Raw genomic sequence first — 12,314 nt, forward strand, 5'->3', positions numbered from 1 at the left:
TTCCATGGTAACAGGAATTTCTGTAATTGTTAGGCATTCCTCAGAGGCCTACCAAGAAACAGAGGAAGTGTTTGAGAGCTTGCCTTGGTCACTGGGGAGTTATACATAGCAACCATGCACTAATACAATAGTTGCAGGACGTTATAAACCATATTAAATGGCCATGTTGCTGCTCTTGGGCTCACATTTACATGCCTGAATCTTGATTAAATATTACACAGGACAAGTCTAAGTAAACTCAGTGTTTAACTTTATTTGAAAGTTAAGCAATAGTGGTACACAAGAACATTCTTAGCACTTACAGAACCTTACAGTAACACTTTTATAGAAAGTTGTACAGTACAGATGTATACCGCATGATTTCATCAGATCATAATAAGTTGAGATGATTTTTTTAATCATGATAAAAACGATCAATAAATATCTTAATCAGACATTATGGCAAACGGGCTTCAAATTTTCACAGGGGGGGGGGGGGGCAGAGAAAGTGTGACAAAAATATAAATAATTTCTCATGTTAATTTTATTCATCAATAAAACATGTTACACTTCTGTGTAGTTTGAAAATTGTTGCATGAGAACAGACCAAGTGTGAGTTCATTTTGCATGGCCCAATGCCCCGGGTGGGTAATTTGCAGATTTTTAGACCATTCCATTGGACACCGAGCCATGCAAAACCAACTCACCCATTGTTTGGTAGTTCCCTGTAAAGAAAATCAGAATTCAAGTATCACAATGTTTGACAGATACAGAAGGGGGTGGTACACAGCAACGAGGGTTGATAAATTAACAAGGCCGCATAATTTCATCTCTCCCAGGTGATGTGCCATACATCCACAAAAGCACTTAAAAAACGTCTGAATTTGAATTCTTACAATCAGGATATTATTGTGCAAGTAAAACCATTTTTTAATTTTTTATTACAGACTTGTGCATTAGTCCAGACTAAGTGTTTACATTTGAAATGGAGACATTATGTAATTCAAACCCAGCACATGAAGCCCATAATGAGGAGGTAGAAACACAAGCAAATAAAACCATTAAATGGTTTTAATTCTTTGTAACAATCAAGGGATGAGTGAATATTGCAACGACTCATGTATGACGTTGAGCAAAGTGCATCTCTACAGTGTTGCTAATTGGTTAACAAAAAAAGCATAGAATTCAGCAGCAGGAACAAGACCCTAGCAATTGTCTTGAAGAAAAACAAAGGTCTAGATTCAAAGCAGCTAATACCATTGATCTTAAAAGGGGCTCTTAAAACAGATGGCAAACCATTATTACGCTTAAGCGCTAGAAAAGAGCCAAAAAGGGAAAAAAAAAAAAAAACATGCATTGGCTTAACATGGCCAAAAACTCGATAGCGGAATGAAGTGTTGCAGTGGTTAGGTATGCATATCATATTGGGACAGGGGGGGGATGGGAAGAAAAAAAAACAGTATCAATAGCATTTTTGCACCATAAGGCTTTTGGCTGGTTCTTCAGTCGGCTTCCTCCTCAGACTCCTCTTCCTCAGCAGTCTCCAGCCAGGTCAGCCACTGGTTCACCTTCACAGGGAACATACCATGAGCCCAAAACAGAGATACACCACAGACATGGGTAATACATTTCTGGTCTAATAAAAAAAAGCCAGTTTAGTGTGCACCTGCGATGGTGTGAGTTGCAATACAAATTGTCTGGGGGTAGAAATCTAATTACCTGGAATAATGCTTTTCCCTTTCCAGGAAACTCTTGAGTTATGTCTTCTTTCCATGCAAGGAAGGCTTCTTCTTCAATGATTTCCATATCGTAGAAGTGGACAAAATAGCGCAGTAACATGCCTAGAGAATAAAAATCTGTATTTAAAAAAAAAACTGTTTGAACAAAACCCTGAGGCAAATGTGTTTGCATAGTAATAATTTGACCACGTGACCTGTACGTACCTTTAGGGAAAGCTTTAGCGTTGCAGTGGACCTGCAGTGCGTAGAGGGCACTGACTTGCAGGTCCTGGTGATCATGCAGGAACTTCTGCATCACTGGCTTGAAGGCCAGCAGCAGCTGCTTCTCCTGGTCCAGCTGTTCTTTAGTGGGGGCTGATAACTGGTCTTCTTCCTCACTGGCATTTATCTCTTGGGCAATGTACTGCAAGAAACTGGGGTGGGGGAGAGCAGAATTCAGACAGTCTTAACATAAGTAATTTCAAGATGCATAACCACAGAACTCTGCAATGTGGGCATTAGCCCTTTCACCATACCTGGTCATGAGGATGTTGACGAAGCCCTTGTCGGTGTGGAGCTTAGAGGAGATGTTGTCCTTAATCCACTTGTAGATGGACTGGGGAGAGGGGTCTGCTTTGATCTGCTTCAGCAGTTCCTTTTCCAGCTTCATGAGTGGAAATAAGAAGCTCAGGCCTTTGCCCTCCAAGATCTCCAGCATGCGATCTTTGTTTTGGTCGATTTCTGCAGATGTGAGAGTTTTGGCAAATGTCAAAATCACAACAATCATGTTGAAATGTGAGAACTTGAGAACTTTCTAGGATAAGGGTTTAGGAGATGTTAACATACCAGGCAGCATCTTCTGCATGTTGACCTTGCTTTGCTGGAATAGATCAGTGAGCCACTCGCGATCCTTCAGCTTGGCAGTCTGTTGCAGACAAAGCAGGAAGAGGGGAAAGTGGGTGCCATTCTCCAGAGTGTGGGCCAGCTCATCCATGCTCACCAGGTCTGCGATGATGGCTCGAGCCGCAAACTGGGCCAGATAGGACTTCACCAGAGGAACATCCACTTCGATCTTGGGACACTGGTCCAGAACACTGAGGAAAGCCTGTAAAAAAGTACACAAAAGGCATGTGGTGAGTAAATTCACTGAACAGTAGAACCTTTGATATCTTACAACAAAGCTATTTGCCATGACTGGAAGACTGACCCGCATGAAGCTCTCCCCAGTAACAAGGCCCTCTGTGCGGAGTGTGTGGATCAGGGTGCTGGCATGCTCCTTGTCTTCATCTGGGCAGTCAAGAGAACAGATCACGATCTTGCTCAACATCTCAGGCAGGAAGTGTTTGGGAGCCTTCATCTCTCTTACACAGTTCACAGCTTCATCAATGTTTTTGCTGTTCAGGTAATCGGTCACTATGGTCTCCTGACAAGATATAATATGGACAAAGACTTAGTTTTCACAAGTTTTTCTATGGGGCAAAAAGTATAACTTGAGGGAGTGCCTGAGATAGTAAAGTGGAACATACGGTCATCTTAAGCAACTCTTCCTTTGCAGGAGGCGGTTTCTTGGTGGTCTTTGGAGGTTTTTCCTGAATTGGAGGAGGGTTGGTTTTCAGACCAAGCAGAGGAGGCTGAGAAATGATAAGACCATTTAGAGTGGGCACAGACTTTAGATAAGCATCATCTCCAGCTTAATGCTATATAAAAAGCAGTATGCGTGTTTGTCTTTACCTGTCCCAGTGGTGGTGTTTGAGTGCGTGGAGGCTGAGCACTTGGAGGAATCATTGTTGGTATCTGTGGCTGCAACTTTGGCACTTGGTTTGTGTTGAGAAGGAATGACTGTGCCGGCCTTAGACTGATCTAAGAAGGAGGGTATTCGAGGGCATTATGCATCGTTCTCATCTCTTGCATTAAAGTGTTATGGCTTATTGCCTGTGCAAACGGTGGTTTAAAAGAGTGGGTATCTACCAGGTGTTGTACCTCATCAGCGTTGAGCGATCCTTTCTTGATGAAACGTGGTGTCATGTCCTTAGACTGAGCCTGCTGTTGCTGCGAGTGATTCTGGTTCTGGAAAATTTGATTCTGCCCCTGAGAAAATGTTTGAAATGACTTTGGATGCAATGCCATATCCATCTAGATTTGAGCAGTTAAAGAATACTAAAAAGCTACTGCTTTTAGTAAAGGGTGCAACTTTCACCTGGTTAGATTTGATGAAGGGCTTGCCTCCCATCTCGAACTGAGACTGGGTAGCAGGGGCTGTGTGCCCACTGTGGCCGTTGAAGAGTGGGTTGGTGCGGTGACGGCCCATGGTGGGTGAATACCGGTCCTGAATCACTCCAGGGCCTGTGCCGATCCCACTCCCTAGTAGCCAGGACACACATGTTAAACGTTGGACAACAGGACTTGAGATGGACAGCAATAAACTCAAACTACTCAAGAGAGTCAGTCATGGATGTACCTGGCATCTGTCCAAACATATCCGCCAACCCTCCAAGAGTTTCCCTGTCAAGTTTCATCCTAGGCATGAAGGGCCCCTCCAAAAAGAAGTCAGTCCTCATTCCCTGGGCCATTGGTGGAATAAAAACACCCAAATCCTGCAAGACAAAGCAGACGTGTATTAAGACAAGCCATGGAAATACAGATTCATAACATTTGGCTGCACTTAATAAAGAATGGTTAACTAACTTTTACTGCTTCCTGACGAATCTGGTTAATCGTCTTCGGTCCATTATCGATAAAAGCTTTGCGAGCCACCCAATTGTTCTCTCGCAACTCCACTGAATCCTGCACCAGGAAACGAATCCTTGCCGGCAAGTCCTTGTTGTTCATTAAGGACTTCATACGGCCAAAGTACTGATCCATTAAAGACTGCAAGAGAAACAAATTAGCCACGCCCAAATGGAAAATATTAAGATACTAAATAAAATGACTCGAATATATGCTTACCCTAGCCTTTTCATGATCGAGTCTAGGCCCCACTGTTCTCATTATCTGACAGAGGCACTCCAAATCTTCCCCCATATCCTTAAGTTGGACTCTCTTCTTCTTTTCCAAAAGCTGAAATAAAGACGAAAGATTAGTTAACATGCATTTCATATGGTTTAACAATGTGAAAACAGTTCTGATATATTCAACTTACTGTTTTGATGCACTTATGAAGGATAGATTCATGGATAAGATCAAGTTTGCCAAGTTCCCCAATGAATTTGATATTGCCCAGCATCTTAAACTTGGCAATGGCATGCTGCTCCTCTTCCTCAGAGGTAAGAGGGTTGTCATGTTTGTCATAGACTGAGGGAATAGAAAAGAGCAAAGGTTAACACAATCAACCACACAGGGCACAGAAAATATGCAAATTTTTCAAATGTTCACTCACTTTCAACATTTTTGGCACGGTTCTCAAATTCATCTTGAAGCTTAGAAATCAAAAGTCTCCTGAATGTCTGCAACACACATTGTTGCCAAATGAAAAGATTAGATGGGGGAAAAAAACGTCACAATGTTGTTTAAACCCCCATGATACCATTGTCTATAATGGTAGTAATCAATCTGTGATGAGGATGACAACGATGCTTACGGTGCTTTGTTTTTGTGACGTTTGGATCTCTGGCGATGGGCCGTCAAAGTTCGGCGCGTCCTCTGCCAAGCGCAGACATAGCTGAGCATAAAGCGAGCTATACTTGGGCTCTTCGAGGGCTTTGTCAACAATCTGTTTGAAATGGGGTGACCATACACTTAACAATATAGCCGTTTTCCACTCGATCAATAATAAACATTAATGCACACAGAGCTAATAGATTTTAAGTTACCAGCAAGATCACTCCTTTTAGGACGAGTTTTGAATCTACGCCCACATTCAGGAGCTCAAGGCATAGCTTGTCAAACTTCTCGGGGGTCAGTTTATTAAGTATGCTGAGGATAGAAAGAATAGGAAACATGAAAAATACTGTATTCTGAAGACAAGGCATTACTTGGTTTTAGAAAATAGCACCACTAACACACATTCACTGAAATCTGCTGACTTGCAAACGGGCCAGTCATTTCTGATGGATTAACATTTTTTTAAAAGCAATGGGAAGCAACCAGATTCAAGTTGGCAAACAGCCTACAAGATTACATTTTTATTTGGATCTAATTTGTCTAGCCACAATTTATTAGGGGATACATACCCTCTCACTTTCCTGAAGATTGCATCATGTCTTTCTTTTTCGTTGGAGGCATTGGCATCTCGTCTAGTGCTTCGTGAAGGAACCCATCTCTGAACGCTAGATCCTGGGGCTTTCCCCAGGAACTCGCTGCAATTAACAGCATTAGTGACATCTGAAGTAAGATTGTTTGGAGTAACATTTAGTTTTAGTAAAATGGTTTGAATAGTACCTGTTGCCGACAGTCTTGGGATGGTACTGAGAGGCACCCCTACCTCCTCCCCCACCCGAAGAAGCACTGTGGAACAAATATTATTTACTTGAAGAATAACGTGAACAAAAGAACATAGCTAGGACTATTAAAGCTATAATCTATTCTACACTATGAAGGATATCAGTAGGAAGTGAAACAACGACATATGAGGAATAAATTGCATTTAGACTAAAACAAGTTACAATCTTACCTGAAACGAGAAGCACCCCCTTCTGCAATCACACTCTCCACTTTGGCGGCTTGACAACGATGAATTCCCGAAAATATTAATATTCAAGGGGTGGGGGTAGGCAAAAGCGACCTTTAGAAAGAAAAGCCTTTTTAGAGTACAAAGTAAATGAATATATTGACGCATGGCATACACTTCCTGCTAAAGCACAGAGCTAGCTAGTTTCACTCGCAGCTAACGTTACACATCCTTTGTTGTAAATGCCTAGTAGCTAACGTTAGGCTACTACAGTAGTTAGCTATGTTTGACTCATTTAACTAACTAAACAACATGGCAAGGACATTGTAATGCTGAGATTCCGAATCCATGGCATGCTTAGCCATCCATGTCTGCTTTGATCAAAAGTGGTCTCAATTTACTAATGATAACTAACGTTAGCTAACAAGTTAGATAATGCTACCGGTAGCTAGCTCTTCATTTCCTCTCTGCCTGTTGGTTGAGGTGGACTAGTTATCTACGTTAGCTGGCTAACTAGCTAGTAAGCAGTCACTTTCAACATCATTATCGTCAGCGGTCTTGTGATACGATATCAACATTTACAAAGCTTATTAGTTAGCCAGGTAGCTGTCATCATTAACAGTTAAATGAAAATAACAATATGCCGGTTCTGTGTGGCAAGCGCTTAATATTAGTAATATATTACCAATGGCAAGACTCAATTTCCTGCTAATGTGTCGTGATAAATTGTAGTTAAACTGCTAGTTAGGTTATTGACTGCTATCCAGTTAGCATACGCAGGAAACGCCACATTGGAAAGCTAGCTAGGCTAACAATCGGAAGCCATTTTAGAACAGTTAAACGGCCAGCTAGCCAGACCTAAAGTTAAACACTGACTAGATTTAACGATCATACCTTCACCTAAGGAACGTCAGTTTTGTAGGTTGTGTGGTTCCAAATGTGAGAAATAAAATAAAGAAGGAAGGACCCTGTTTGGTCGTGATTAATTAACTGGAAATACTGAAATAAAAAGCAGTGCGTTCCAGGACCAGACCTCGCACCGGTGAGAAGAACGCTGACTGTAATCTACGTCATGCGTTGATGGGACTGCCAGCCTTTGTATCACACATAAAACAGAATCAAATACCCCCCTCTCCCTAATCCCTAAATACAAAATGTAACGTCAGTTTACTGGGGGAAATAAACGCAAAATGTATTTATGTGTTGTATTCCTGGACTGAATGCAAAAACTGCATTCTCTCTCAATTGTAATAAAGCCTTTTATCTAATTATTTTTATCCATTATGTCAGAGGTTATTGTCTGTTTTTTCCATTATATTTATTTGTGTCTGAGCTATTGTAAATGTGAGTTTGTGTTTTATATCATTATTAGATGCATATCTGGATTAGAAAAAAACATATGTGGTGTTCTCCCATGGTAAAACCCCTCTTCATTCAGTTTCTGTAAAGCCATGGGTAGTACGTGTGTCATTGGCACGATTATCAGAGAGCCAAAGTGCACAGGATGTGGACCCAGACAATGTGGTCATTTGCCAGTGCAGTACATTGATTGACTGGGGGTCCGGTGCCTCCAGGTAGTATGTTTAGGTATAGGAGGCTCACTGACACATCTCTGATAAAATTGAAAGAGGATATTGGTTTCATGTAGCCTATTGTTGTGAGTTCTTAGGGATTAAACTTGATTCAGTGGGCTATTTTACGATTGTCCTGACTTTCAGTATTCTCATTCAGTGATTTCAAAACATGAACAGTATTTGATTTCCAGTTCAGTGTAGTGTACAGAATGTTCTGCTCTGAGATTTCACATGGTCATGATGAACTGAGAGGAGGGCCAGACTATGTTGCTGAAAGAAGTTCCTGGAACTTGCTTGTGACATTATTGCTTGTTGACACTATTGATCAAAATGCTCATAAGGTTATGTTAAGTCAGATCCTCATGCCTCTGGTAAATGGATACCAGTGCTCAGGTATCTTTTCTACCACCCACACCATACATACAATACAGTTCCTGACTTATTCACTGGTTGTACCTCAAAGCCCTCCACCAGCGGCTGAAACTTTAATCAATCTTTCTCGTCTATGTGTTTATTGGTTTGACGTACTGTTTTGTGTTTGTCAAGGTTCATTAGATTACATCATGGTCGGTTAGACGTCAATTCAACGCCCATTTCACCTTGGTTCCATGTCATTTCATTGAAATGACATTGAAACAATGTTGATTCAACCAGTGGGTGCCCAGTGAGATGGAGCATAGCCCTGTATAAAGGTTGAATTATCAAGGAAGTGAGCATTGTGTTTTTCCCAAGTATATTTCCATTTGGAAGCAGAGGTTCTTGAGGCCGGCATGACTCAAGGTTAGACACATTCCATTCTGCCAGTCTGTACCTGTCTCTCTCTCTTGTAATGTGTCATCAGCCCAGCCCCATTGTCTGCCACAGTAAACATTAGGCAATGCCAGGATGGAATACACAGACAATGATAGATACATTTAAAATGTCTTATGCTTACTGGCAATCATTAACATTGAACAGGAAGCTGCTTTTACTACATACAGTTGAAGTCGGAAGTTTACATACACTTTAGCCAAATACATTTAAACTCAGTTTTTCACAATTCCTGACATTTAATCCTCGTAAAAATTCCTTGTCTTAGGTCAGTTAGGATCACAACTTTATTTTAAGAATGTGAAATGTCGGAATAATAGTAGAGAGAATGATTTATTTCAGATTACATTTTTTTCATCACATTCCCAGTAGGTCAGAAGTTTACATACACCCAATTAGTATTTGTTAGCATTGCCTTTAAATTGTTTAACTTGGGTCAAACATTTTGGGTAGCCTTCCACAAGCTTCCCACAATAAGTTGGGTGAATTTTGAACCATTCCTCCTGACAGAGCTGGTGTAACTGAGTCAGGTTTGTAGGCCTCCTTGCTCGCACACGCTTTTTAAGTTCTGCCAACAACTTTTCTATAGGATTGAGGTCAGGGCTTTGTGATGGCCACTCCAATACCTTGCCTCTGTTGTCCTTAAGCCATTTTGCCACAACTTTGGAAGTATGCTTGGGGTCATTGTCCATTTGGAAGACCCATTTGCGACCAAGCTTTAACTTCCTGACTGATGTCTTCAGATGTTGCTTCAATACAGCCACATAATTTCCCTTACAGGAAAGCACCCCCATAACAGGATGCTGCCACCCCCGTGCTTCACGCTTGGGATGGGGTTCTTCGGCTTGCAAGCCTCCCCCTTTTTACTCCAAACATAACAATGGGCATTATGGCCAAACAGTTCTGTTTTTGTTTCATCAGACCAAAGGACATTTCTCCAAAAAGTACGATCTTTGTCCTTGTGTGCAGTTGCAAACCATAGTCTGGCTTTTTTAATGGCGTGTTTGGAGCAGTGGCTTCTTCCTTACTGAGCGGCCTTTCAGGTTATGTCGATATAGGACTCATTTTACTGTGGATATAGATAATTTGTACCTGTTTTCTACAGCATCTTCACAAGGTCCTTTACTGTAGTTCTGGGATTGATTTGCACTTTTCGCACCAAAGTACACTCATCTCTAGGAGACAGAACGCATCTCCTTCCTGAGCAGTATGATGGCTGAACGTGGTGTCTTCAGGCGTTTGGAAATTGCTCCCAAGGATGAACCAGACTTGTGGAGCTCTACAATATTTTTTCTGAGGTCTTGGCTGATTTATTTTGATTTTCCCATGATGTCAAGCAAAGAGGCACTGAGTTTGAAGGCAGTCCTTGAAATACATCCAGAGGTACACCTCCAATTGATTCAAATGATGTCAATTAGCCTATCAGAAGCTTCTAAAGCCAAGACATCATTTTCTGGAATTTTCCAAGCTGTTTAAAGGCACAGTCAACTTAGTGTATGTAAACTTCTGACCCACTGGAATTGTGATACAGTGAGTGAAATAATCTGTCTGTAAACAATTTTGGGAAAAATGACTTGTGTCATGCACAAAGTAGATGTCCTAATCGACTTGCCAAAGCTATAGTTTGTTAACTAGAAATTTGTGGAGTGGTTGAAAAACGAGTTTTAATGACTCCAACCTAAGTGTGTAAACTTCCGACTTCAACTGTATATTCTGCTAAATAAATTGCGCTCCTGTCAGTGGTGACGCTGCTTTCAAGCATGTCTATTGAAGTAATCGCATCAAGTATTAAGTATGGGGCTGCAGGTAGCCTAGTGGGTAGAGCGTTGGACAAGTAACCAAAAGGTTGCTGGATTGAATCTCTTAGCTGACAAGGTAAAAATCTGTTGTTTTGCCCTTGAACAAGGCAGTTAACCCACTGTTCATTGTAAATACAAATTTGATCTTAACTGACTTGCCTAGTTAAATAAAGGTACAATTTAAAAAAGTACCTGAAATGTATGGTGGACAGGAAGACTTTGACGTGGTACCTGGAGGCTCTGGGGAAATGAAATCAGTTAAATCAGAGATTGTCTATGAATTATATCCACGCTGACAGACTTGCTTGACATCTGCCAAGTTTTTCTATTTCCCTCTCTGATGAAAAGCCCATTATCTCCAGTCTTGATAGATTCCTCAATGGAAGCACAATGGTGCCATCAGGATTGGTTACTTTCTAATGTAATCCGTTATAGTTACTAGTTACCTGTCCAAAATTGTAATCAATAAGGTCACTTTTGGATTACCCAAAATCAGTAATATAATCTTTTGGATTACTTTCCCCTTAATAAGAGGCATTAGAAGAAGACAAACAGGATCCATCAAACACATTTGGTGTGTCATCATATTGGTCTCTGACTTGTGGTCAGACTTGCTCAGGTGGAACAAACTTAAACTTGCATCTGTTTCCAATGCTGAATTGAATGCCATTAAGAAAACAGAAAGGCGTCATAATGTTTTTATTTTGTTGAAAACATCCTTTCTGAATTTAAAAGTAATCCACTAAGTAATCATTTAGTTTTTCAAAAGTATCTGTAATCTGATTACAATATTTTTGGCGGTAACATAACTGATTACAGTTACAGTTTTTTTGTAATTAGATTACATGAGAGCATTGTGAGCTAATGCTATTATGAAGGAATGTACTTAATTTTTTAAAATTAAATTCCAGACAATGACCAATGAACATCACACGAACACTTAGAGTACCTTTCAAATTCTATGGTCAATAGCCCCGAGATTCCTTTGTCAATGTGGAAGCTGGCTGGTTCATGGTCAGTTCTTAATACCCACTCAAATCCTTTTCTTTATCTCTCATTGTGGAGGTTGTATAGACTTTCCCTCACATTTCTACAAGCAGCTGTGTGAATGTAAGGCTTTCGTAAATCATTAATCACAGAGAAATACAGTAGGCCCTATGTATGTATTGTTTGTGTGTGCCAGTGCCTGTGCTAATGTGTGTGAGTAGCAACAGGTTTTAGTTTGGGGTCTTCAATATACAGTAGCTATTTACAGTACGAGAACTGCCTTGCTGCCCTCTTTTATATGCATTTGTCATTTTAACAGTGCTTACGTAACATCAAATATATTACTATCTGTGACTTTGCCTGGTGCGTTGTCATTTCAGTTTCAGATGCAACCTCCCACATTATATGGACTTGCCTAGTTAAATAAAGGTTGAATAAAAAAGTGCTCAGCACTTAGCAGCTCTAATAATTTCACTCACACATTGCTGCCTTGATGGTTTTGGACCCTAATGGGAGACTTATATGATCATACAGTGTATTTATATTTTCACATTATAGACTATCATTGCAATACCCCCCATGCAGGAAGGCCAGGGCTCAGCACTTAGTAGCTCTAATAATTTCACTCACACATTGCTGCCTTGACGGTTTTGGACCCTAAAGGGAGATTTATATGATCAAACAGTGTATTTATGTTTTCACATTATAGACTATCATTGCAATACCCCCAATTTAAACAAGTTATTCATGATAGTTAATTTAACCTTTATTTAACTAGGCAAGTCAGTTAAGAACAAATTCTTATTTACAAACCCGACGCTGGGCCAATTATGCACCGCCC

At 40.6% G+C, this 12,314-nt stretch overlaps 1 protein-coding gene across 1 annotated transcript; it reads right to left on the reverse strand.

Annotated features, from left to right (window-relative positions):
- Positions 1 to 233: 233 nt before the first annotated feature.
- Positions 234 to 6,380, reverse strand: LOC106587155 (eukaryotic translation initiation factor 4 gamma 2; the record flags this gene model as incomplete). Its single annotated transcript, XM_014175236.3, has 20 exons — positions 234 to 1,547; positions 1,699 to 1,820; positions 1,923 to 2,131; positions 2,234 to 2,438; positions 2,544 to 2,802; positions 2,905 to 3,120; positions 3,224 to 3,328; positions 3,429 to 3,557; positions 3,678 to 3,785; positions 3,895 to 4,058; positions 4,156 to 4,291; positions 4,383 to 4,565; positions 4,644 to 4,754; positions 4,837 to 4,988; positions 5,074 to 5,140; positions 5,275 to 5,406; positions 5,507 to 5,609; positions 5,867 to 5,992; positions 6,075 to 6,140; positions 6,307 to 6,380. Coding segments are annotated over 20 exons (2,733 nt in total), but the record flags the coding sequence as incomplete, so codon positions are not given.
- Positions 6,381 to 12,314: the final 5,934 nt, after the last annotated feature.

The sequence above is a fragment of the Salmo salar genome, chromosome 26 (genome assembly GCF_965601325.2).
Source record: "Salmo salar chromosome 26, fSalSal1, whole genome shotgun sequence".
Classification (NCBI taxonomy): Eukaryota; Metazoa; Chordata; class Actinopteri; order Salmoniformes; family Salmonidae; genus Salmo; species Salmo salar.